Here is a 27,993-nt window from a genome sequence, read left to right as displayed (position 1 = left end):
ATGTTGTAGAGCAGCCTTCAGTTGAAGTGGCTGAACTTACAATCAAAGTTGGCTTTTCTTATTTATATATTTTTCTCTAACTTAAAATATCCTCTGCAGTACTTTTCCAGGACTGATCGTGTGCTGAAACATAAACGTATGTGCCATGAGAGCCGTGATAAGAAACCTAATAGAAGTGCCACCAAAGTTGGCCTTTTGACATCCGAGGAAGATCCTGGCTTCTCTACACCGATGAAAGATAGCTCCTTGCCAAAGAAGAAAAGGCAGAAAACAGAGAAAGCAAAGTCTGTGGACAAGGAAATTGGAGATAAATCAGAACAGAAGAAAGATAAAAATGACTTCTTGCCCTTGTATTCTGCCAGTGCTAAAGTAAAGGATGAATATATGGTGGCAGAATATGCTGTTGAGATGCCACATTCTTCTGTCAGTGGGTCACACTTAGAAGATGCAAATTCTGGAGAAATACACCCACCTAAACTGGTTCTCAAAAAAGTTAATAGTAAGAGAAGTCTAAAACAGCCACTTGAGCAAAGTCAGACCATTTCACCTTTATCTACATATGAAGAGAACAAGGTTTCAAAGTATGCCTTTGATCTTGTGGATAAACAAGGTTTATTGGACGCAGATGGTAATGCTGACATTGACCAAGTTGATACTTTACAGGAAGGACCCAGTAAACCTGTACACAGCAGCACTAATTATGATGACGCAATGCAGTTTTTAAAGAAAAAGAGGTATCTGCAAGCGGCTAGTAATAATAGTAGAGAATATGCCCTGAATGTAGGTACTATAGCATCTCAACCTTCAGTAACACAGGCAGCCGTAGCAAGTGTCATTGATGAAAGTACCACAGCATCCATATTAGATTCACAGGCACTGAATGTGGAAATTAAAAGTAACCATGACAAAAATGTCATTCCAGATGAGGTGCTTCAAACCCTACTAGATCATTATTCCCACAAGGCTAATGGACAACATGAAATATCTTTCAATGTGACGGATACTGAGGTGACCTCCAGTATATCAATCAATTCTTCTGAAGTATCTGAGGTCACCCAGTCTGAAACTGTTGGAACAAGCTCTCAAGCTTCCTCATCAGATAAAGCCAGTATGTTACAAGAATATTCAAAGTTTCTACAACAAGCGTTGGATAGAACTAGCCAAAATGATGCCTATTTGAACAACCCAAGCCTTAATTTTGTGACTGATAACCAGACTCTTACAAGCCAGCCAGCATTCTCTTCCATAGACAAACAGGTCTATGCTTCTATACCTGTCAATAGCTTTCGATCAGGAATGAACTCTCCATTAAGAACAACTCCAGACAAGTCTCATTTTGGACTAATGGTTGCTGATTCCCAGCACTCTTTTCCCTTTTCAGGTGATGAGGCAAATCATTCTTCCTCCTCCTCTACACAGGACTTCTTGGATCAAGTGACTTCTCAGAAGAAAGCAGAGGCACAGCCTGTCCATCAGGCTTATCAAATGAGCTCCTTTGAGCAGCCCTTCAGAGCTCAATACCATGGAGCAAGAGCTGGAATATCACCTCAGTTTAGCACTGCCAACGGACAGGTGAACCTGCGAGGGCCAGGGACAAGTGCTGAATTCCCTGAATTTCCCTTGGTGAATGTAAATGATAATAGAGCTGGGATGACTTCTTCACCGGATGCCGCAACGGGCCAGACTTTTGGCTAAAAAAATCTTTGTAAATAATATTGGCACTTTAGAACAGATCTGTCAAGGGTGGTGTTGCTTTGTATAAGATGGAGTGCTGTACAGCTTTTAAGAATGTTGTGTTATAACAAAAGTAAGCTGATATAGCAAGATCAGTAACTTCATTTTTGGTTAGTCACCAATCATTGAACTGCCTTACATGTTGTCTCCCCTATAAAAGGCAGTTTATTACTCACTTGTTCGAGACCAGAAAATTGCTCTTTTACATACACTTAAATTTAAAACAAAACAAAAAACCTAAGGTAAGGTTTCCTCCCATAATAGTTTCCTATTTGGTTTCATTGTACATTCTTGGGAGAACAGTAATTGTCATGTTGTTGTCATTTTCTAAGCTTGTCAGTGTAGTCATTGCTCTTCAGCAGGGAATCTAAATATACTAAACAGAATAAACTAAAAGTTTAAATGTCAAGAGATTATGGCTAAACCACAGTGGTGTATTCTATAGAAATACCTTTTTTTCCCTCTCTCTTAAAATGAAGTATATGCCATATCCCCTTTATTTTTGCTTTGCATTACACTGAGCTGTGTTTTGGAGGAAAGAAGTAATAATAAATTCTTATAGACTAACTCCATTATTTAAAAGTTTAATTAATTTAAAATACTTTAAAAACTTTTTTAGCAAAATACATGTCTGCTAATGCATTTACTTCAGTCCTGAAGTGTGTTGCATATTTCTTTGTACAGTTGAACCTAGACATAACTTTTTATGATTCTTTCAGATGCAGATATCAAGATTTTGAAGTTTTAGTTAAAATACTCTGTAGATTACATTCCCAATTACATAAAGCTTACACAAATTGTGTATTCTGAGATTTTAAAGCTTAATTGTACTTTACCCTGCACATTCACAGTGATTAACAAAGAGCACTTAGATTCTATTTGATATTTTTTGATTTCTCAAAGAATAAAAACTATTTTAGATTTTTAGGTCTGATATGGCTGCATCATTATCATATGATACAACACTGATTATTATTTTTTAATATAAAATGAGATTGGAATTTCTTAGCTTCTGTAAAAACTGGTTTAATTCTCTCTGTCTAGAACTTTGACAATTCAGATAATTAAAAATACTAAAGCATCCCTGTAAGCTGGAGAAGTGGGCCTTCTAATTTCATATCTTTTTAGCGATTTCTTAATGAACAATGTTCATTACAATTTTACCAACCAAAACTGTTGACTAATGCTAGTGAACAGAATTTTTTTTCAGTATAGATGAATGATCAGAAGCTTTTGTTGCATTTCACAGTATAAATAAACTGCAAACTTTATCTCTGTACCATGAATATGTTTTCTTAATAGTACTTTGGCTTGAAGTATACAGTAAGGTACGATAAATAGTTCTGTGTGCATTTTTAAGGTGGTGAGATTGGAGTAACATAAATGTGTTGTGTAGTTTAACAATTTTAAAATTTTGAACTTCATGTTCATTCTTTTGCACCTTTCCCTAGAGGGTACATGTTCAGGTAGTTTAAGGCAGTTTAAACCTAACATTGTAGGTTGATTAACCATTAAGTGGGGATACAGATATGGATGCATACATCCCTTTACAGAGCTATCACTGGCTGACATCTCTCAAATAAAACCATCAGCTTGGAGAGGAGGTTGAGCCCCATCCTGAAGAAGAACACCCTCCCCAGCCAGCAGACTCGAGTGGGAGAGTGCAACTTACCCATTCCCAAAATAGTAACCACATTTTATTGTTTTGCATCATTGTAGCTGCAGTAACTCCCTTGGGCCCATTTTAGGAAGAAAATTCATCTGGAATCCATAGACTGCACCTCAAGTGGCCAGGGAGATCATTTACATGAGCTTCCTGCATAACTCATTTGTATACAGTGAGACCAGATTCTTATTGCCCTGTGATGGCCTTAACTATTCTTAGGATTTGTTGGCCCAATGTGCAGCTGTTTTATGATGCTGCAAGAGGTTATATTCCCTACCACTTTCTTACAGTAACAGGTCTGAAGATTTGGCCCTGAGTTAAGTAGAAAAATAAACATCCAGGGAGAAAAGCGAAATCATTGTACAATATTAGTGACACATAAGGAAACATCTTTAAAAGAATATTTCTAACCTGATTGTGTCCCTTGAATTTTTTCTACATTATTGTTTGAGTCTCCTGTCCTACTTGCATAGACATACACACGTATATGGCACCTAACTCACAACAAGAAACAGCCTGTCATGAAGCAGATACCTCATTTCCATTAAATATTACTTCCATCACATCCTAGCTTTCACTGTCCCCATAGATCTACATCGGCATCTTTGGTTTAATATCCTACCATTGCAAATATATGACCATTTATTTACCATTGTTTTAAGAAAGTTCCTTTGGGGCTAGATTATTACAGCATTTAGTTGGACACACAGGAAATAAGAGGGAGTAAAGCCTACTAGGCCCTTGCCAGATTGATGACTGGCTATGTTGAATAGGGCACGAGCTACTCTGCTGATACTCTGTTGTGAGAAGGGGGGGGACCTTGGCTCCACTCTCTGCACACTAGCCAGAATAGTTAACTTTGTGCATAGTGGTGAGTATGGTGTTTCACACAAAGGGTGAAATAACTTGCTTCTCCCCAGAGGAGGAATTGTGGTTCTCTGAGTCACAGTTCGTTCTCTGGTGTGTTCCTGGGGTATTACAGCTGTGCTCTGTGACATAAGGCAAGATGTAAAGTCCCCACTCTATCCCATGGTGATTATTTTGTAGATCTACTTTATACATATAGTTAGAGGGCGTGCTAATAGTTAATCCGTGGAAATTTAGGCCTTTTCTACCTGGAGAAATTTACCAGCAGAATTCTTCCAATATGATTTTGTTGCTATAGTCATACCAGTATTGTTCTGCCAGTAAATTTCCCTCTTTAGATAAGCCTGTATTTTTTAACAATTTCATCAATTAAAAAAATATTTTTCTCTTCAACATATTTTATTGTTTACATCCTAACACACACTCACATGTTCCCCCCTTTTGATCTGACGGATGTTTATTCTCATCTGTGCCCCCTATGTATTTGAGGGAACTAAAAATGAAAATGACTTTTTATTCACTACATTGTTCATTTACCACCATTATTAAGTTAGCACACTTTTGGGAATAGCATTTACATCCCAGCAAGCCAACAATAAAAGCTCTTACATTATTTTAGAGGTTGTGAAAGGTGTGGATGTGTGTGTGTGTAAGGTGTGGGATCTTTTGTGGCTGGTTTTTTCTGTGACAGAATCAGGATAAATGAAAAATATATATTTAGAAAATTGAGGGCATTTACTCCCAGACTATAATAATTTTAAATAGATAGTATTTTGGGCCTAAATTACTAGGCAGAATCCCTTTTAGCACTAGTCCTTTATTATGTTTTACCACAATTATAACTACTAATGAAGGAATTGATTTGCAAAGATATATTAGTAAGCATCTACATTTTCTTGTACTGGTATGAGAGTGAGTTAATCATAAATGACAAAGTTTGAAGAGGAGGATAGCATTGTGTACTACTATACACTGGTCTTATAAACAGTAATATGAAGAATTTAAATCAGGCTTTAAGATGAATTTTTTCATGGCCCTGTGTGTCTCCTGGTGTTGCCTGTGGGAAAATTATGGTGCAAGAAGAAAATACAACAACCCGTAAAATACTCATTGTGGTTTAACATTTTTATTACTTTTTATATTTATATTGTAGGTTGTCAATGTGTTGAGAAAGGGCGCAGTTCAGTGATAAAGGGGAAATACAATAAAATCTTTCTAATTCACTGATTGCTAATCAAAGCACCCCCTATTTCTTACACATACAATCTGCTTTCTCCCCACTCTGCAAAGTATTAATAGTAAAGTACTGTAGTGAGGTCTCACTTTAATGACTGTTACTTCAACCAAGTATACTATAGAACATTTATCAGAATACTCTGAAGTAGTATAATGAAAACTAACTACAGTTGTCGCAATAAATGAACGAAGTACATTTTGTGATGTGATATCCTTGCCTTTGTTTGCTTGCTTACTTGCTACTTCTCAAAATTCAGTCATTTGTAATGGTTTTCCAAGTCGTCATTGCGCATTAATGGGGTACTACTGTGGCTTTTTTCAAAAATGTTTGGTTTTCCCTCTGAAAAATCTGGATTAAACAATATATTCCATGCTTGTTTTGAATATTTTTAAGTTTTCATCATGTGCAGCAAAAATTTGAAAATGACCCAAATAATCTACTCTGAATTTTGCAGTATTGCATTATTCTGTGTATGTAAATTTGCAAACTGAATTTTCTTGTTAGATTTTTTTTTTTTTTTGTAATTCATTACAAATTGCAGGGAAATTCCTAATATTCCTGGGAATACATTTGGAAACTTTAGCAGGGAGACATATGCTTGTGCTATGGTACTTGAGTTGGTACCAATACACATGTGGACTTTCAAATTATGTGGTTAATACTGAGGCAAAATAATAATTGTATGCTTTATTAGTGTTAAAAGTTCTACTAAATGGAAACCTTGTAATTTTGAAAGTTCATTCATTTTATGTTGGTGCATGTTTATGTTAAGCATGTAACACATTAAACTAGAATTCACTTTTGCAAAGAACATGTACTAAGAAAGTATTACTGTTAATGAAAAACACGTTTTAAGTTTAAATTTGAACTTTTGTTCAGTTTTAAATTGCTTTAAGTCAGGGAAATAAATTTTATAGTTGCTTTTGTTATACTCTGCATATAAAAACCTTATGTTTCCTTTTAAAAACTATTTCTTTTCTTAGGATACACAAATTGAGGCGAGCAAACATTTCTAAGATTTGTTTCTTGCTTTCCTTAATCCAATGGATGGAAAGCTAAAATTGTGTAAACAACATTATTTTATTTTTTTATGCAATATCTTGCTGTAAATATGATTTATCAAATAAGGATGTACCTATGATGGAATCTTTGATTCTGCACAGTTAGAGTTTATATATAAATATAAATGTGTCTTGACAATCAAGGACTTATGTCAGTCTTCCTTTATGATGATGATTATTGTTCTGCATTCCATTTGTTTGAATTGAGTACCAATGTGGAAATCTGTATTGTCTGTAAAGTATGTAATGTTTTTATAGCTTGTTTAAAAAAAAAAAACAAAAAACAAACCCACAAAAATTTCTGTAAATATATACAAACTAATCACAGTACTGCTTTATGTTAGAAGGCATATGATGTTGTACTGTATGTAAGCAATAATACATGACAGTGCTAACTTTACAAGTAGCATAAGGATAGTTCCAAAAATAGTTTTGGAGTTAATAGCCTTGTTTGAGTTAATCAATACTCTTAATCATTTTTTATAAATAAATTCAACTGTCCTCCTGTTGGAGCATATAACATTGTTTACACAGCACAATTTCAGTCACAGAGGAGACAGTCTTTAGATTTATGACTTCGTCTGTACACGCTTTCAGTAAAAAATGAATGGCTTTACTTCACTTCTGCAAGATGAGGAAGACTGCAAAAGTTTAGTTTTAAAGGAATAGAGATACTTTTCTGCTTCTGTGCTGATTCCTGACAATTCTTGTACTTTAATTCAGAGTCCTTAAGTCCTGATATGACCTGATGTGACTTGGGGCTCCAATATAAAGGAATAGTTCTCTTCATAATTCATATACAGCTAAATAGTGAATCTACAAGTTGTATGTTCATTTTATGTGCTAATCTTTTAAGTGTGAGCTATCCTCAACTGATGAGATGGGTTTATTCAGTTATTAAGGTGTCAAACTTACTTTAGTTTGAACTGACTAGGTATTGGATGGTAGAGTGTGGCATAGCTATTTGGACACAGTCATCCCTGCTTTAGAAAAAACACAGATTTATAAATGTAAATGACCTACATTTTATAAGAGAAATGTTTTTAAATGCTAGTCAGTTATATAATATGTGCTTTGAAGGATTTGCTAGTCCACTTCCGTCACTTTTAGTACACTGGTATCTTTTATATGTAATGTATGCTTTTTATTATTGTAGCAAAACGTTTCAGTAGAAGGAATTTTGCAACAGTATGGAGGGAATTTTCATTGTCAGAAATGAATTATACTGGATTTTGTCTGTGTACTCTTGTCTTTATTTTAATGCTGCCTGGAAGGGAACTTCGTATCCAAATAAAACAGGTGACCTTTTATTTCAAGGGCATACTATGTAGTGCTAAATTGAGTCTGGAAATATGATGATTTTGAATATATATATATATATATATATATATATATATATATATATATATATATATATATATATATATATATATATATATATATAGGAACACTGTTACAGTGCATTTTCTGATACAGTGTTATTTTCCTGAAGTCCATATGCCTTCTTTGTATTTCAACTAATAAAAAAAGACCAACACCCTATAGTTAAGTTTTTGGCAGGATAATAGGTTTATTTCAGTGGTAATACAGTATTCTTTTAACCTACATCATCAGCTCCGTCCATTTTATTGTCTGTGTAAAAAAAAAACAAAACAAACCCTCAAATTCCATCTGTAAAAAAATTGTACATAAATAATAGATGGTTTTATATAAACCTGAAAAGTATGAATTTGTAAATTCCTTATGTTTCTGATAGAAATTAGGAGATGAGTCTTAGTTCCTGTGAGATCAGGGATTTCATGACAAAGGTGGGGGGGGTGTGTGTGTGTGTGCGAGAGAGAGAGGGAGAGAGTTGTCAAACAAAAAAGTATAAAAGGGTTATTTCATTTCAAAGCAGTCTCTAAGCATTTAAATTTAATAATCCATTCAGAAAGGTGAAAAATATTTTGCAGGGAAGTTATTTAACCAGAATTGTTTAGTTTTTAGTGTTTGATCTTGCTCCCATTCAAATTAATGGGAGCTTTGTTTACTTGAGTGGGAATTTAAAAAAAGAAATGTGCATTGTATTGCTCTAAAATCAAAAGAATAAAACGACTTGGTTAGCAGGCTTGGCCAAATGAATTTTTTGATTAACAATACAGTTTAAAAGATCGTTTTTCTGCCTTTATTTCTCTTCTAAAAACAATTTTTAAAATACTTCGGCAGTTGCTATTCCTATTCATTTGACTGTGATTGTAAATTAAATTTTGCTTGACAAAATATGGCATGAACGATTGGATTGTTGTGCCTGTATAATTCAGTGGAAGATGGTTTTTATGCATAGTCATAGTGAATGATATTGTATTCTTAGAATTGATTTATTCATTAAGTGGCTTAATGGGTTTCATTGCTTCTGACATTACTGTTTTCTTATGGTTAACTTAGCCATTTTGGGTTTATAATACCCTTTTATGTATTGTGATACTAAAGGAAATTACGTTATTTGCTTTAATTTTTAATCTATTAGTTTGATAATTTATATTTGCAAATGATGCATTTTAAATGTGGTCACTGGCTGTTTGAAAAATAAAAATATAGAATACTGTTTTATGAATTAAACTGTTTAGCGGTATTTTTCATGTTAGTTGATTTAAGACAAAATCTGATCTCTTAACATGGCAGACAAAGGCATGTAGAAATATATCAAGTATGCCAGAAATGATGTGGATAATTTTAACAAATAAGTGAAATATTTAAATATTTGATTATGGGGTACAGCACATTTTCATAGGGCTTGTTTCCTGTTTTTTCCCCTCCTATAGATGTAGAACATTATTACCACACTTGCCACTAATTTTAATTCAGAAATTTTGAGTTGATTGCATTACTGAGGAGTAGGATAGCAAAAGATAAGTGAGACAGATTTTTATGTACACTGGAGGCCATAGTGTAAATGAGAATTAGGTCTTAGTACGTTTAACTGTATATGTCAGAAATGTAAATTTTAATAAGTTTTGAATATCCTGGATAAAAAATGCACAGTGTGTGTAATATATAATTTAATAGAGCGTATTCTTCCTGCATTGAAGCAGAATCCATCAGAAGAATTGCAAATCCTAGCATAGTGCATTTATAAGGAAGAATAAATCTTGTGATCAAAAATAAAAGCAAGCCCTAGTGCTAATCTCTAGTCACTTTGCATATTTTTAGTGGCATTATTTTACTGAAATGTTTTTAGTATTGATGATTTTGGTATATAATTATAAGACCATTTCCAGTAACAAAATCATTTTGAGAAATGTATAGATCTGCTGATTGGAAATCTGTTTGACTTTGCATAAGAAGTAGACTTGATAGCTATATCACAGTATATGTAAAGATAACACACAAAGTCATGTAAACTCTGAGTTAAAGCTAGTATGACTCTTCTTACTCCACTCCTTTTTAGTCTAAGTACTGTTATGCATATTGCTTTCAGTCAGTGCACCATTACATGGTTGCGCAAGCAACGAGAAACATGCATCCAATAAATATGGGTTGAGTACACTATACATATAAATATGGTGCATCACTTCTGTTGTGATTTTACTGAAATGTACACCTATAGCATTGTAAAGAAAACAATGTATAAAGAACCACACAAGATATGTAAACATGATTGCAGTCATAATTTTAAAAATGTGTAAAACAAATCTTAGATTGTGGGCGTACTTTGAAATATGACTGAGAAAGTTGCACCTCCTTATTCAGCAGATCTGTTTTCTGTATTTCTGTTATATTTTCTTACTTTAGTGATACTTATTTTTAGTTATTTATTGGAAAAAAGGCAACATTTAAATCTGAACTTGATAGCCTAAGACTGTTGGCTTTCGTGCTTTAAATGTAATATTGTGAAATAGTGTAGATCTGTGATCTTGAAAATAGGGACATTTGTCAATAATTTGATGTAATATATATATTTATCTACCCCAGTTTTCTTTTATAAGTAGTAATTGTTGCAAACCAAGTTGGAATACAAATATCCCCTAATTGTTCACTGAGCCAATATTATTGCAAAGAGAATAACACATTAAGCTATCTTTAATATTTGCTATGGTTATACAGAGAAGTGTAATCATCTTGCTCTTAATATGACTTCCTTAGCAGCCTGACCTGTCAGAATTGCTGCTCCATGTGTTTAGAGGGATACAATCCCTGTTCCTTTAACTTGGAATTTTCGTTTTACTTCATGTGATAAACCATGCTGAAGCTCTACTCCAGTGATCTACTCACATAAGTGGAGGCTGGTTATTACCAGAGTCTGGAATAGACTTAGTACTGATCTCATCCATCACCCTTCCTAAGCCAGTGGATGATTGTTTCCTACAGTAACTAGTGTGATGTTTTGTCTAATCTATTTCTCAAGACATGGAGTTAAACAAGTGCAAGTCTTTCATTGGGAACCAACAATTTTTTGAGAGGGACTGAAAATGGAACAGGTATGTGTTTTCCTTTCAGAAGTTGGTGAAGCCAGCAACACTGGAATGGTCTTTCAAGTAAGTGGCCTCTTCCTGTACGCCTCCTTTCTATTCCACTGCAGGGCTCTCCTTCAAGTTTACATGCTCTATCACAGCATCCAACCCATGCTTTAAATTATTAAACCTGTCAGATGTGTGCAGATGTGTCCACTTCTGTTAATCATTTGCAGGAATTAAATATGATGGTTTGGTAAAATGTCACCTGGTAAATCCAATCTTGAAAATTCTACTCATCCACCTGCCTGGATTTTTTCACAGGCAAGTAAAACATAATACTTTTAAATTATAATTGTGGTAAAGACTAGATGAGTGTAGGTTTTGTCCCTGGGTAGGTAAGTTTTCATGATAGTTTTGCGAAGGTGTTAATCCTGTTCTGTTCCTTTAGCTTTACAAAGGAGGTCAGTTTTACTATTCCACTTTATAGATTGGGAAACCAAGACACAGGAAGGGATGTGACTTGCCCAAGATCACCCAACAGGCCAGTGGTTGAGCCGGGAATAGAACCAGGTCTCTCAAGTTGCAGAGGACTGTGGGTGGTTGGGACTGCTTTTAGGGTCATTATGAAGGTTTGGGCACTTGGTTAATTAAAAAAATCCACAACCATATTGTATATATTCTGCAGCTGTATACCAGAATCATTGTATCCTGGAACTGCATTAACTCATTTTCTGAGCTGCTTGTTCAGGGAAGTTTGAAAGATACAAGTCTAGGTAGGGAGTTGTGTGCTAAAGCCAGAGAGCCCTTTTGTCACAAGTTTAATATGGGCAGGTCAGCGATACTTGTTATTACGGAGGTAGGAAAGTTGTCCAAGTTCTTGTCATTATTGAGTGGTTGGTGGTTTCAAAAGGACTTCTTCAGGAGGCAGGTTAGAATTATGACTACAGGGAGAGAAGCTGGACCCTTCATTTACTCTATTAAGGTTTGGGCCAGGAGGAAGGAAGCTTGTCGGTGTGGTGACAGGGAGTGCTCTGGAAGCTCTGGGCCTTCAGCAATCGTATACTGTGAGCTAATCCTGTATTCCTTCCCTACTGTGATGTTTAGAACGGATAGACTCTTTCAGCCTATGTCAAAGGTGGTTATGTCACTTTCTCTGGTACAAGAAAAGGCAGGCGAAAGTTTAGATTGCTCAGGCTGTGATTGCCTCAAATTTGAGGGCGGTTGTTTCTTTTTAAATACAATGCTAAGGATAGTGTGGAACAGGCAGAGTGGTTTTTCCTCTGTTAGAGCCTTTCCAAGCAATTTGATTTCTTTAAAAAAACAAACATGTTGTAGTTCATTTGTGTATCTAACTTCCAACCAAGTGGTACCTTGCCCATCATTGTTATCTGAGTGCCTTGAAGCCTTACATGAACAAGAGCAGCTCTGTGGAATATCTTAGTAACACACTTGATGGCAGCTAATAATTGACATTTAAAAAAGAATAATTGATGCTTAAGCTGCCTTTCACTATAGGAAAGGATGTTAGAACATTTTCCCAGTGAACATTTATCAGTGCTAATTTTCTGACACTAGATTGTCTTCCTCATAATTTAGCAGTGCAACCTACACTCACACCAGCCTATTAACTCACACATGCACACGCACACCAGCCTATGATTTCTCTCTCACACACAGACACGTTCCCCCCCCCGCCTCTTAACTTATTGTACACAAGTGTTGGATGGTTGGGGTAATGGTATTTGTAAGTTCATACTCTACTTTGCTGAAGGACTTAATTCCTCCTCCTCCTCCTAAAGGTCATTCACTAATAATTTCTATTTCCTACATTTTCTGTGCAACCTATCCCACTCCAAATCTGTCTGTCACAGGTGTAGCCATCGGTGGACCATCGCCCACCCAGCTCGCACGCAGGCCCTCCCAAGTACAAGCCTGTGTGAATGCAGAAGTTGAGGTCCTTGTGATTATGGATCAGAAACTCCTGGCTGGAGAGTGGGTGGTTCTTGGCCTGTCTGCAGAACGCCATGGCTGGGAGGGAGCAGAGTGGAACAGCCTTGTCAGTCCCACTGCTGCCTCCGCTCAGCACCTCAAGCTTCTTCCAGCTCTGCATGGCTTTGATGAGAGCCAGGCCCCACAAGCATGCTGATTAGCGCCCCTCCCCAGCTTAACCTGTACCTGCCTGTGAGACTGCAGGGTTCGTTCCTCTCCACTGAGCAGCTCAGCACCCAGCATCCCTGCTCTCAAATCCCTTCTCTGCACTATCTACACCACTCCCCTATAATCATGCGCCCTGGTATTCAAATATAATATGCAATAATCCACAGTAACATGCAGTATCAATGATTCGCTGTAACACCAGAGCTTTCATCATTGCCCATGCACCATAATTTGGGTCCCACCCAAATTTCCACTCCAAGCTACTGATCTATGTAGGTGTCAGCAGCCATGCACTTTCTGAAAAAGACTGATTCTTTCCCCCTGTTGTATGCACTCAGCAGAAGTTTTGTGGGTGTATTGCAAGGCGGCTTTTGGCCCTGTGTTCTGAATCCCAGCATCACCAAACCATAACTGTTCCTTTTTTCTGGCCTGACTAGCATTTTCCCAGCTGGAGTTCATTTTGTTGGCCAGTGCTTCTGTGCATCACATACACAAGAGCCAAAGTATGATACTGTAACAGATCATACAAAGAAACGGAGGACTTGTGGCACCTTAGAGACCAACAAATTTATTTGAGCATAAGCTTTCGTGAGCTACACTCACGTCATCGGATGCGTACGCTACTACCCACTGATTAGCAAAGCAGTTCGGCTGTGGTTCTGCAAGCATACACACGTCTCTGGTATCTTACAATATCTTCTATGCCAGTACAGCTCTCTTACTGGTCTGTAAACATGTGTATTCATGACCGTAGCCACAAGTTACATTTCTATCTGCTGACACAGTTCATTACACCAATATTCTATTTTAGCCAGTGCCTTCTTTCAGAACAGATAATATTCCCTAGGCTGCATAACCTTATAAACTGTTATTTGAGAGAGGTAAGCTGGCACAGGTACAGAAGTACAAGCTGTGACACTGAACACGTTAGCTTTCACAGTTGCCTCTATATGATTTTTTCTCATGGTCAGATCTGATTATTAGTGCCACCTCACAAAGGCAGAAATACAGGGACTTTGCTGTTGTTAAATCAAAAGCACCAGGCTAGTTCAAATTAAACTTCCATCACATGTGGTTCATTCTCTCTCTCATCCTCTCTCCAGGGCAAGAATTGTGTGTGTAGTGGAGTGTTTTCTTTTGAGGTTGTTTTTAAAATATGCACATTGCTGTGCGTGTTAGAGAAGACTGGTCAAAGGGCTTTGCATGTGGTGCAGAAGGTGAACCTTGTGACGGTCCTTATTAATATGCCTGTAAGTAAGAATATTTTTCACATTTTCCTCCACTTATAGTGCTCCCAGTCTCTGTTTAGTTAAATGATGATCACTCAAGTTGGTAGCCATTTTAAATATGGCTCACTTCCTTCTTGTTGACTAACCTGTCTGCTACTATCTTTCGCACCTCAAGAATCTGCTTTCTGCTGTCTGATCTGCTACACTTCTTGGCCCCCAGAATTTGTTCTCGGCCTGCTTGCTTGCTCTCGTTGTAGATCATCTTTTTATCGCTTCATCGACTCTGCCCATTAATCTGCCTCCACATTCCAATCCTCTGAGCAGTTTCAAATGGCTGGCATAGTATGATTTTATGGAGAAAGGAGATATTTCTATTTTAAAGTCTAAGAGGAACAATATTCAGTCCTGCTAGGACTGTTATCTCATAACCTTGAAATGGGAGTTCTGTATTATTGGAAAGGGGAGATTCCTGGCTTTCCATAGGGACCCTGAAACCACTCAAGATATCAAACTTCAAGTTCATATTGTTCTTATGTATAACAAAGATATTTTAGGACATTTTTAGAAATGTTTTAATGTATTAATTATATTTCCCCCCACACAGCTGAACTAAGGAGCTTCGCTTTACAGGTTGGAGAGAGAGAGAATTTATTTATACCACACCACACCATATGTAATTTTAGAGCGTGTTCTGTAGTATATTGCTTACCACTTCTCATTTTCACTGTTCTCTCAAAAATATTTAAATACATTTGGGAATGATTTATTGAGTAGACTTACAAAAATAACTGTGGCATATCAGTCTGGACCCTTTTACTAAAGGGCTAAACATTTTTAAAGGTAAATGAAATTTAACACTCATCAGGAACACATATGGTTGCACTTAAATGCTAGGGTGGGATTTTCAAAAATACCCAGTGTTAACCTAACTGCTCCCAGTGAAGATGATGGTAAAACTCCCATTGACTTAAGTAGGAGCATATTTAGGTCATTTTTTAACGCTTTTGAAAACCTATCCTTAACTTCTTGCTCAAAGTACAATTGTGCACACAAACCTTCCTCCCCATCCACACTGAATCCCAACGCAAATCACTAAAATCAGCTGTCTTGATTTTTCTAGTTTACATCAATTTTACATCACAAAATTAAATGGTGTTTTGCACTGGTGTAAGTGAAACCTGGAGGGAGGGATAGCTCAGTGGTTTGAGCATTGGCTAAACCCAGGGTTGTGAGTTCAATCCTTGAGGGGGCCATTTAGGGATCTGGGGCAAAAAATAAAAATAAAAAAAAATTGGGGATTGGTCCTGCTTTGAGCAGGGGGTTGGACTAGATGATCTCCTGAGGTCTCTTCCAACTCTGATATTCTATGATTAGAGAATCTGTTTTCTTCTAGTTGTAATGAACACATAGGTCTTTGAAGGGAGGATGGTGGAAGGATGGGCAGGTGAAAGGAGAGATCTTTAGAGATTTACATCCTCAGGACGTGGGTTTTTAAAAGTCGATGATGTTTTTCATACATATTTATTGTTCTAGACAGCAGGTCTGAGTTAGACCTCCCTATCCTTCAGGGAGCAGCTTTCTACCCACCACATTTGAGTTTGTGCTCCACCTAATTGCACCATTCTGACCCCAGTTCACTTCCTGTCTCTGAGAGAACAATTTTAGGATGTTTACATGGGGAAGTTATTTTCAAAATAAGGTAGGGTGCAACTTTAAAATGCTTTAGCTATTCCAGAATATTTCCCCAACTGAAGTAGCCAACACTTTATTCAGTGACAGAATCATCCCTTCCTCCTTCAAACACTCAATAGTCTGACCAACACTAAAGAAACCCACCCTAGATACATTGGTTCTAGCCAATTACTGCCCAGTGTGAAACCTCCCATTCCTGAGCAAGCTCATAGAGAAGGTAAGCAAAGGCCAACTACAAGATCACCTAATTTAAGATAATATTCTAGACCCAGCACAATCTAGGTTCAGGCCAGGACATGGAGCTGAAACTGCTTTTGTGTCATTGCTGGATGAACTCCTCCAGTTAATGGATAAAGGGCAGACATCCATTCAAATCCTCCTGGACCTCTCTGCAGCATTTGGCATTATTTACCATGAGATAATGCTGCCTCACCTGAAAGAGTGGCAGGAGTCTAGGGTAAAGTGTCCTGAAGGAACACACTCAACAAACAATAAGGGAAAACTGCCCCTCCCCCACTTACCCCCGGATTTGTGGAGTCCCACAAGGATCAATTCTCCAGTCCTCTTCAACATTTACATGCAACCACTAGGTGAACTGGTCAGACAACATGGACTGAAGGATCAATAATATGCAGATAACACACAGCTCTACCTATTCTTCACCATGTACGACCATACCATTAACAAGATTGCCCAGGGCCTGGATGAGATCAGCTCATGGATAATGAGCCACTGGTTGAAGCAAAACCCGAGCAAGACAGAAGTAATGCTGGTGGGCAGATTAAAGAGCAAGGAAGAAGAAAAGAGTGGCTAGTCCTACAACAATGTGGGAAGAGACAATGGAGACAGCCAGGAGGATAGAGGATTATTTGCAGAAGACTACAAGTGAGAAGAGAAGACAAGAAGATTGCAGCCAGAAAGAACAGAAGGAAGGAAGACTGAATAATTGCACCAGCACCAGGAAGAGACAGGTCTACATGATTGGGGACTCCCTACTAAGAACAGCAGACAGGTCTGTCACCAGAGCTGATCTGCAGAACAGAAGGGTGTGCTGTCTGCTGAGAGCTAAGATACAGGATGTGGACCTGAGACTGAAAAGGATCTACTGGGAGCAGGAAAGAGTCCATTGATTTTCCTTCAAATGGGAATAAATGATACTGATAGGTTCTTGCTATCAAGCCAGACTACGCCAGGCTGGAGAAGCCACTTGAAGTAAGGAGGCTCAGATGATCTTCAGTGGGATTCTATCTGTCCCTAGAGGAGGAAAGGGAAGGCAAGACAAGAGTATGATGATCAATAGATGGTCCAGGAGGTGGTACTAAAAGGAGGGCTTTGGAATGGTTAACCACTGGGAGGCATTCATGGACAGAGTATTGTTTTCTCGGAATGGACTCCACCTGAGTAGGGAGGAAAATAGACTTTTGGGTTGGTAGTTGGCACAGCTAATTAAAAGAGCTTTAAGCTAGCAGTGTGGGGGAGACAGTTGGACAGTAATCTCCTCACCTGATTCTAATTTTGAGCAGGAGGAAAATCAAGCAAAAGAGATAGCAATGGGAAAAGGAACAACAGAGAATAGGAGAATGGACAACAAGAGGAAAGATAATACCAATATCACTGACTGTAATAGTCAGGTAGGCAATACTAGCAGTAAAATGACTTTACCTAATTAGGAGGTATTGCAAATAGGAAGGAGGATTAGAGTATCATACAAGAAGATTTGGATGACCTAGAAAATGGGGGTAATAGAAATGGAATGAAATTTAATAGTGCAAGGTCATACACTTAGGGGCTAACAACAAGAATTTTTGCTATAAACTGGGGATGTATAAGGTGGAAGTGACAGAGGAGAAGAAAGACCTGGGTTTATTGGTTGATCACAGGATGAGTATGAATAGCCAATGTGATGCAGGCCATAAAAAGGCTAATGGAATCCTAGGATGCATCAAGAACAGGAGTACTTGTGGAGTCCTTGTGGCACCTTAGAGACTAACAAATTTATTTGAGCATAAGCTTTCGTGAGCTACAGCTCACTTCATCGGATGCATGCAATTGAAAATACAGTAGGGGGATTTTATATACACAGAGAACATGAAACAATGGGTGTTACCATACACACTGTAACGAGAGTGATCCGGTAAGGTGAGCTATTACCAGCAGGAGAGGGAAAAAAAACCTTTTGTAGTGATGATCAAGTTGGGCCATTTCCAGCAGTTGACAAGAAGGTGTGAGAAACGGGGGGGGGGGGGGAGGGGATGGGGATAGTTTTACTTTGTGTAATTACATGCTCTTGTCAACTGCTGGAAATGGCCCACCTTGATTATCACTACAAAAGGTTTTTTTCCTCTCCTGCTGGTAATAGCTCACCTTACCTGATCACTCTCGTTACAGTGTGTATGATAACATCCATTGTTTCATGTTCTCTGTGTATATAAAACCCCCCTACTGTATTTTCCACTGCATACATCCGATGAAGTGAGCTGTAGCTCACGAAAGCTTATGTTCAAATAAATGTGTTAGTCTTTAAGGTGCCACAAGGACTCCTGTTCTTTCTGGAGATACAGACTAACACGGCTGCTACTCTGAAACCTGTTAGAATGCATCAGGTGATGCATTTCCAGTAGAGATAGGGAAGTGTTATTACGATTATACAAGCACTGGTGAGACCTCATCTGCACTACTGTGTGCAATTCTAGTCTCCCATGTTTAAGAAAGATTAATGCAAGCTGGAATAGGTGCAGCGAAAGAACTACTAGGATGGTTAGAGAAATAGAGAACCTATCTTATGAGAGGAGACTTAAGGAGCTTGGCTTATTTAGCTTAACAAAAGGAAGGATGTGGACAGAGATGATTGCTCTCTATAAATACATCAGAAGGATAAACACCACAGAGGGAAAGGAGTTATTTAAGTTAAGGGCCAATGTTTGCACAAGTACAAATGGGTATAAACTGGTCATCAATAAGTTTAGGCTTGAAATTACATGAAGTGTTCTAATCATCAAAGGAGTGAAGTTCTGGAATAGCCTTCTAAGGTGAGTAGTGGGGGCAAAAAACCTAATTTGTTTCAAGACTGAGCTTGGTAAGTTTATGATTGAGATGTGATGATGAAATTGCCTACAATGGCATATGGCTGATCTGCAACTGCTATTAGGAAACATCTACAACACCTGGAGGTGGAACACTGGACGGAGAGGGCCCTGAGTTGACTGCAGAAAATTCTTTCCCAGGTGTCTGGCTGGCGGATCTTGCCCACCTGCTCAGGGTCTAACTGATTGCAATATTTTGGGTTTGGAAGGAATTTTCCCCCTGGTCAAATTGACAGAGACCCCTTAGGTTTTTTCCCTCTTCCTCTGCAGTGTGGGGCATAGGTCACATGCTGGTTTGAACTAGAGTAAATGGTGGATTCTCTGTAACTTGAAGACTTTAAATTAAGATTTGGGGACATCAGTAAGTCAGCCTGAGGATAGGGGTCTATTACAGGGATGACTGAGGTTCTGTGGCCTGCAACATGCAGGAGGTCAGATTAGACCATCGCAAGAGTCCCTTATGTTCGTAATGTCTCTGAGTCTGTGTTTGCAGTGACGGTTCAGTCTCCTTTGATTAAACATACCCACCTACAATTGGATTCCTCACTGATGTTAAGCTCTCACATAGCAGCATCCATGAGTAATACTTTAACATCTGTGGTTGGCTAGAAGACTGTCCCATCCTGGCAGATGAAGATCTGGCCTCAGTTATTCATACCTTCGTTACTTGCAATGCAATATACGTGGGGACAAAAACTTCAGCGCTTAGGAAACTCCACCTAATCCAGAACTCTGCAGAGTGCCCCCTCCGCAGCACACGCTTTTGCCAATGCATCAGATTTGTCCTCTGCTCTCTGCACTAGCTTCTCATAGAATTTCAACTCCAGTTCAAAGTCTCAGTCCCAGTCTTCAAGGAGCTTGGGGGCAGGATTTCTTAAAGTTTGAATAAAGGTGTGAGATGAAGATCCTGGGCAACAACTAAGTGCCTTTGGCCCAATGTAACTCTCTACAAAAAGGTTAAAGCTCGTCTCTGGGGGAGACAGAACTTTATCTGGTGTTGATCTGAGACTGTGGCATGAAGCCTTAGGAACTGAGGACCATATCAAACTTCATCTTCTGCTCCAAGTGCAAGGCAAATTTATTTGACCTTGCCTTCTCCAGCATAAATACATAACAAATTCTAAACCCCTACCAAAATACGGCATTCCACAGCGTACACTTGTCCCCCGAGGGAGAGGATGAGAGAACAGACTACAGAAGTGTAGTCACATTGCTTAATGCACCATGGGAAGGTGCTCAGATACTGATGATGGGCAGGACCTCAGAACCTGAATAGGACAGAAGGGAATTCCAGAATAAGAGTGCCTTAATCTGATAAAGTGAGCTGTAGCTCACGAAAGCTTATGCTCAAATAAATGTGTTAGTCTCTAAGGTGCCACAAGTACTTCTTTTCTTTTTTTTAATCTGCTTTGCAAATTTCCAGCATAGACAACCCCTTAGTGTGCCACAGCGGGAGCTATTTAGGAAGAGCTATTATGAAATGCCCTTGCCTTATGCACATACCCAAGTTCAGCCTGATGGAGCACAGTGGGCATTTATGCCCACTGTGCTCCATCAGGCTGAATTTGGGTGTGTGAGAATTTCTTTTCACAAAGTCCTAGGTCTTTCAAATAAATCAAAAGCCTCCATTATGAATAAGAAATAAGGAAATGATGATCGGTTTCATGTTTTCCGTGAAACACAGGATGCTGCTGCCTAGCATCCTTATTTGACTGTTTATGTGCCTCATTGTCCTCCGCCCTTAAGGGGAAAAAATAATGTTCCCTGAGTGTCAATAAAGAATAAACGAACAGGCTTGCCAAGCAGGATGTTGTGCCTATTATCTCAGATAATGGGACTCATTCTCTGTTTGCATATATAACCTGTCGCATTCCCTCCCTTCTGACTGCATGTATTTGTAACAGACAAAATTATACAAGGCTCCTGTTACGTGTGCTGCTCCCTTTGGATGCAACCAACAAGTGTGGTCTCTTACTAGGACTAATAGAAAATATATTGCAGGACACAATGCTGCACAAACAGGGTTAGGGAGGGGCCAAATACCAAACAGGCCTCATCCACCTCCAGTCTCCACACACTATGGGTGAAATTGCGGCCCTCCTGAGGTTAGTGGGAGTTTTCCCATTCACTGCAATGGGGCTAGGATTTGCCCCCTAGGGATCTAATTCTGCTCTCAGCTCTGAATCAAACATCCTTGTAATGGAGTTACTCTGGATTTACTGGTGTGAGCGAGAGCTGGAGTATTTCCAGTCTGGGAATGCCAATATCAGCACTAAGAAAGACAAAGCCCTAGCCCTTGTTCCCCTGAGTCAGGGCAGAGAGCCTGCGGACCTCAGGAAGTGGTGGCAGGTTCAGGGCCGTATTTGGTAGCTAGAGGTGGGTTAGCTGGATGTGTGTAAGTCTAAATCAATAATAAGGGCCATCCAGCTGTTGGGGTTGCCCCCCATCCTGCTTTCTGGAGGCAAGTGACCTCTTTGGGGAAGCCCTGTTGTCTGTGTCCCCTTTAGGCTGCCTAGCACAGCACGGGAGCAACAACCAGCCCCATGCTGGGGAAGGGGGTGCTGGCCTTTAGCTGTGGTCGGGGGCACGGAGGGTGACTGCGGCTGGACGGCGAGAGGAGGCTCTAGGGTTGCGCTCTCCGGCTCCCGTGCAAAGGAGCAGGGAGCGTCCCTGCCTGGGGAGAGGCCACCCCCACGTCCCGCCGCCGCAGCCCCAGCAGGGCCAGGCCCAGGCCCACGTGGCACTGAGTGCCCGGCCCAGGAGAGCGCGGGCAGGGCAGTGCTGGCTGGAGGCTCGCCTCCCCGGTCCCGGATCGCCGCAGAACGCACCGCCCGGCCCGGCCGGGGCAGAGGGGAGGCGCAGCCCCACCCCAGGGTAAGGCGAGCCTGGGGGAGGCCCCCAGCCAGAGTCAGGGGGAGTGGGGAGTGAACCCTGCCCCAGCCAGGGGGCCCAGGTGAGCAGAGCCAGCCGCTGCTGCGTGGGGGTATGTGAGCCCAGGGCCGGCTAACGGGCTGGGGGCGGGACGGGGCGGTGTGGGCTGGACCCCAGGCGCGGAGCGAGCACCGGGGGCTGCCGTGCAGGGGGTTGCTGCTTCCAGGGCAAACAACTTCTGGTTTCTTTTCACTCACCCTGTAAACGGGCTGCTCGGAAACTGCCCCTGACTGAGCAGAGAACCAGGGGCCCGGCTGCTGCTACCTGCCCCCCTCCGAGGGCAAAGCAGGCAGGGGGGGGGGGCAAGAATGACAGGCAGGAGAGGAAAGGGAGACTCAGGTGCAGGATCTTCACAAGCAGATCAAGGCGGGGGCAGGGCGCTGCAGGTGCCTCCCGGATCCAGGAAACTGCGGCTCCCAGCTTGAAGGTGGGCAGGGCTCGCCCTCCTTCCTGCTCCTTTCCAGGACTCGTCAGCTCGGAAGTTCCACCTCAACCTGCCCGGCGCACGCACCTGCCCAGCACGGCTCGGGGATGAAATGACCGGCGAGCCCAGCTTCGGAGAACGTGCACTTCAGGGCCCCCGAGCAGGCTTGTGAGCGGTGCAAGGTGATGTTTGTGGCTGGTTAAGCGACTTTCTTCAAAGACAGGTTTCAGAGTCTGTATTCGCGAAGAGATAAGGAGGACTTGTGGCACCTTAGAGACTAACCAATTTATTTGAGCATGAGCTTTCACTTCCACTGAATGCATCCGATGAAGTGAGCTGAAGCTCAGGAAAGCTCATGCTCAGATAAATTGGTTAGTCTCTAAGGTGCCACAAGTCCTCCTTTTCTTTCTTCAAAGAGGCTACCGAGATCTAGTCTGTATGCTGGTAAATCGTGGAAGGAAGAGCTGTCCCGTCTGTGAGCTTCCTTGGACATCTTTTTTTTGTGATTCAAAAACAATAAAAAGAACAGTTAGGGATAAGAGGTGGGTGGCTGTATTTTCTGTAGGTTGTCAAAGAGGTGAGAGCTCTCTCATCAAGAATGTTTTCGTTCACTTCAGTGTTTTATTTATACCGTAATATTCATGATAGTAGTGCCTAAGGGCAGATGAGACCTGTTGTGCTGGCCTCTGTATAAACAGAGTGAGAGACAGGCTCTTATAGTCTAAATCAGTGGTTCTGAAACCTTTGTACTGGTGACCCCTTTCACATAACAAGCCTCTGAGTGCAACCCCCCCATTATACATTAAAAACACTATTTTATATATTTAACACCATTATAAATGCTGGGGGCAAAGCAGGGTTTGGGGTGGAGGCTGGCAGCTCACGACCCCCCCATGTAATAACCTCGCAACCCCCTGAGTGGTCCTGATCCCCAGTTTGAGAACCCCTGGTATAATAGGACAGACAGGGTGTCAGAGAAAGAGAGAGGACATACAGCCAGAGTGAACAATGCAATGGTGGCAAATGTCATTTACTTCTGTGATTTATTTTATTATATAAATCCTTCCAGTGGGATTTGTTCTTGTTTTGTCATTATAGGTGGTCATTTACAGCATAAGTGTAACAGTGTTTAGTTACCTAAGGTGGTGGGGACCTTATAAACAACTTTAAATAGAAGTAAGACAGGTCAGGCTGTAAAATTGATATACTACAAGAGTGAGTAAAGGTTTGTCCTTAATATGTAATACTCTGTTACTATTGTTTTCAAAATATAGAAGAGTGACAAAATTAGCTTGGATATTACATTACCTGGAGAGCATTGTTGTATTTGTATATATTCACACGTTCCTGAGTGTGCTATTTAAGTTTATTGTGCTGACTGCCATTTGATTTATCTTTAATTCATTTTTCCTTGGTGTCCCCAAAATTAAGTGTTTTTAAAAACTTGACCATGATGAGGGTTTAGGGGATTTATTGAAAACAAAGTACTCTAGGCTGTTGGGTCCTGTCACAAAACAAGCCTTGAAAGTAACTCCTGTAACAGGAAGGGAGCCCCTTCAGAGGTCATTGGACCACACACAATTGCGGTTGGAAATATATTAACCTCTTTTCTTTAAAATCAGCCATCTGTTGAGTAGCTTAGAGTAGTGATTTTGGCTGAGAAGCTTCTTTAATGTGACTATTAATGAAATAGTCTTAGTTTGAAAAGGTAAAAAGAAAAGGAGGACTTGTGGCACCTTAGAGACTCAAATAAATGTGTTAGTCTCTAAGGTGCCACAGTCCTCCTTTTCTTTTTGCGGATACCGACTAACACGGCTGCTACTCTGAAACCTTTGAAAAGGTACAAAGGCAGTTTGAGTTGCAGAATGCACACTAAAGCCTGTAATTTTCATCTTCCAGAATAAGCCTTTATAATTAAATATGAAAGTATCTCCACTTCCAAATTACTTATCACCATAAAAGCAAACAAAAAATCAATCCTACATAATTATTTTTCCTTAAAATTGCAATGGACATATTTCCCCAAAAGCTCTTGTTTTGCTCTTAGCCATGAAAGCCATGGGGAAACAGATACGTGGTCATTGGTTACATTTCACTGATTTATTTAGTGCTGGGGAAGTGACTATCAATCAAGATTTGAATTAGGCCCTAATTTTATATTTGGGGAAAGGAATTATTATTCTAGCTGACTAATTTTTGAATGGTGTATGTAGCCTAACATGCTTCAGCCATGGTGTGGCAAATGCTAGATAGAACCAGGGGTCACCCAATGAAATTAATAGGCAGCAGGTTTAAAAGAAACAAAAAGAAGTATTTCTTCACACAGTATGCAGTCAACCTGTGGAACTCATTGCCAGAGGATGTTGTGAAGGTCAAAACTATAACTAGATTAAAAAAAGAATTAGATCTATTGTCCAAGAATTTATCAATCAGTGGCTATTAGTTAAAATGGTCAGGGATGCAGCCCCATGCTCTGGGTGTCTCAAAGCCTCTGGCTGCCAGATACTGAGACTAAATGACAGGAGATGGGTCACTTGATGATTGTCCTATTCATTCTCTTTGAAGCATCTGGCATTGGCCACTGCTGGAAGACAGGATACTGGGGTAGATAGACCATTGGTCTGAACCAGTATTGCCATTCTTATGTTCTAACCTAGGTGGATATTTTGTGGTGGTATTATTGAGCTAGGCACCTATATACACACACATAACAAGAAGAAGGTCCCTGCCCCAAAGACTACAATCTCAGACCCTGATCTCGCAAAGAAGTGTGTTTATTTATCTTACATACTGTAAGAAATTCTGTCGACTTCAGTGGGATGACTCACATTGTACAAAGTTAAGCGTGTGTAAGTCTTTGCAAAATCAGAGCAAAATATTTATTTTCCTTTCATTTATGTATCTTGCACAGTGTCCTACATAAAACAGTATCCCAAATTGCTTTGCAATGCTAAATAAATGCAAATATTTGTGATTTATGTATGTGTACAAATCATTGTAGAATTAAGTTATAGGAAAGGGAGAAAAATTAGAGAGGCTGTTGAATACAGCAGTAGTTGCAGAGGAGAAAGCACTCAGACCAACAGGGGTGAGACTGTGTGCAGGGAGCGAGAGAAGTTAGTAATAGACAAGCAGAGGGATTGGGGAGTAGAAAAGAGAGCAGGGATTTGCAGAGACCAGAGTGACTAGAAGAAGGAAGCAAGTCTGTTGGAGGATTTAAAAAGTAGGAGGGCAAAATATCCTGGCAAGGTTGCACCCCAGTCCTGAAACCTATAGCACAGTTCACCTGCAAGTGATAAATTTCATGACTGGGGCCTTACTATGTAAAAGATCTTTACATTTGCCTGTGGAAGATATGGTAAATGAATGATTACTTCTTGATATTCCAAACTTGCTGAAAATGTACTCTTGCAAATGTACTTTTGCTGCTAGGAACGCTTTATCTATGTGTGTCCAACAAGCGCATGGGTCTTAGAAATGAACACTGTAAAATGAACAAGGACAGCGATGCTCAATTTTTACTTCCAGGTGTATCTTCCATAAATTAAATGAATTTTGGTGATCACAGTGGAACCTTTACTAAATAAAATCTCTTCCCATTAAAGAGCAGTCTGATGCCTTGTGGAACGCTTTGAAAAATATTTTATCTAAAAGCCTGCATGTCCTGTATTCTCCTCCCTCTAGTTTCATCATTGGGGCTATTTGCATAAAAACACAATCTTTGTAACTTAAGGGTTCATCTGCTCCTGCTGCTGCTTCCCTGCTTGAAGCCCCAACCGCCCTAAAACAGCAGCCGATTGTGATATTGTCAAGGATCTTTTTTTCTTTCTTTTTTGCTTCAAAGCAGGGAATGAGCAGCAGGGAATCAATGAACTCTTAACTGCTTCACTGCTGCTTAAGAGGACAAATGCACAGGGTAAAGAAACACCTCCTGTGCTGTCCAATGTACCAGGCACAGCAGAAATGCTACAAAGGAGGATCATCAGTGCAACTACTGGGGAACACAGACGTCGTTTCTATACTAGTGTGCTCGCAATGTTATGTTTTAAGGCAAAGGCAGAATTAGAAAGGAAGGCTGGTTAAGGAAGGATGGTCTTGTGGGTAAGGCCCTTGTGGGGCCGGGACATGAGCGATCTGGATTTAAGTCCCAGCTCGCCTCCCGATGTTGTATGTGACCTTGGGCAATTCCCTTAATTTCTCTGTCCCACTGTTCCTGCAAGCTGAGGACAATAATCGTCCTTTCTCTGTTTAGACTGTATGTTCCTGGGGACAGAAACTGTCTCTCCCTATGTGTTTGTACAGCGCCTAGCGCAGTGGATTGCCGATCTCAGTTGGGGTCTCTAGGCACTACTCAAATACAAATAAGTAAACATGGATTTTATAATGATGATTGATTCTTTGTGTGTGTATTTGTTAAGTCCCATTACCATGAAGTGTAATTAATAGTGATGTTAGAAACCCAAAGGAACAAAAAAGTTCCCATTGTCAAATTTAATAACTATCAGAATATACGCTAAACATCATCGTTCAATCCTTATGCTGTTGTTAAGTCCTTTGCCCCAGCTGAGATTGGTCTCTATAAATACATCAGGGGATAAACACTGGGGAAAGGGAAGAGCTATCTAAGATAAAGGACAATGTTGCACAAGAATGAATGGGTATAAACTGATCATGAATAAATTTAGGTTGGAAATTAGATTTCTAAGCATCAGAGGAGTGAGGTTCTGGAATAGTTTGCCAGTTGAAGTAGTGTGGGTAAGAACACTAACTAGTTTTAAGATGGAGCTTGATATGTTTCTGAATGGGATTATATGACAGGGTTGCCTGTGATAGCCAGGGACTGGACTCGATGACCCAGGTAGTCCCTTCCCATCCTCTGCTCCTAACTCTCATCTGTTAGTGCACACTTCTGTTTTGATTGTAAGCTGTTTGGGGCAGGGACCTGTCAAGCTATCTGTTCTGTGACACGCCTGGCATACCTTGCCTTGAGGTATGGTACAAATCATAGGCACCAACTTCCCCTCTTTCCCCTGGGTGCTCGACCCCTGCTCTTTGCCTGGCCCCACCCCCACTCAACCCCTTCCAAGAGGCCCCACCCCTGACCCACTCCTTCCCACCCCTGTCCCTCCACCATTACAACCCCTTCCCCAAAGTCCCTGCCCCTATTCCAACTCCTTCCCCAAATCCCTGCCCCGGCCCTGCCTCTTCCCCGCCTCCTCCCCTGAGCTTACCGCATCCCCGCTTCTCCCCCGTGCCTCCTGGAGCGTGCTGATGCTGCCAAACAGCTGTTTGGCAGCGGCCAGGCGGGTAGTGCTGGGAGGTAGGCGGAGGAGCAGGGACGTGGCGCGTTCCGGGGAGAAGGAGGAGGTGGGATGGAGGGTGAGGGGAGCTTGGCTGCCAGTGGGTCCACTAATTTTTCCCCAGGGTCAGGAATTTGTTTTCTTGTCTTCATACTAAACATGCTCTATCAAGATGCCTT

At 40.3% G+C, this 27,993-nt stretch overlaps 2 protein-coding genes and 1 long non-coding RNA gene across 14 annotated transcripts in view; 2 read left to right on the top strand and 1 right to left on the bottom strand.

Moving 5' to 3' along the window:
• The window catches only part of ZNF148 (zinc finger protein 148), a 46,831-nt gene extending 39,031 nt beyond the window's left edge, over nucleotides 1-7,800 (top strand). For all 3 annotated transcript variants that reach the window (XM_073305171.1, XM_073305169.1, XM_073305170.1), the window contains one exon: nucleotides 100-7,800. In XM_073305171.1, the coding sequence (XP_073161272.1) occupies nucleotides 100-1,695 (1,596 nt within the window). In that variant the 3' untranslated portion in view covers nucleotides 1,696-7,800. The remainder of the gene's footprint in view (nucleotides 1-99) is intronic.
• Nucleotides 1-22,434, bottom strand: part of LOC140895465 (uncharacterized) — a 28,684-nt gene extending 6,250 nt beyond the window's left edge. The window contains exon 1 of the long non-coding RNA XR_012154201.1: nucleotides 22,288-22,434. This is a non-coding gene — a long non-coding RNA (uncharacterized lncRNA). The remainder of the gene's footprint in view (nucleotides 1-22,287) is intronic.
• SLC12A8 (solute carrier family 12 member 8) overlaps nucleotides 21,832-27,993 on the top strand; it is a 95,582-nt gene continuing 89,420 nt past the window's right edge. For 2 of the 10 annotated variants that reach the window (XM_073305182.1, XM_073305181.1), the window contains exon 1: nucleotides 22,178-22,696. The gene's annotated coding sequence lies outside the window, so the exon portion shown is untranslated. Of the gene's footprint in view, nucleotides 22,113-22,175; nucleotides 22,697-27,993 lie in introns of those variants that run through there. The other 8 variants (XM_073305173.1, XM_073305176.1, XM_073305174.1 and 5 more) reach the window with 8 other exon arrangements.

The sequence above is a fragment of the Lepidochelys kempii genome, chromosome 11 (assembly GCF_965140265.1).
Source record: "Lepidochelys kempii isolate rLepKem1 chromosome 11, rLepKem1.hap2, whole genome shotgun sequence".
NCBI classification, from domain to species: domain Eukaryota; kingdom Metazoa; phylum Chordata; order Testudines; family Cheloniidae; genus Lepidochelys; species Lepidochelys kempii.
The sequence above is the reverse complement of the archived record's forward strand: the minus strand, read 5'-3'. Positions and strand labels throughout refer to the sequence as shown.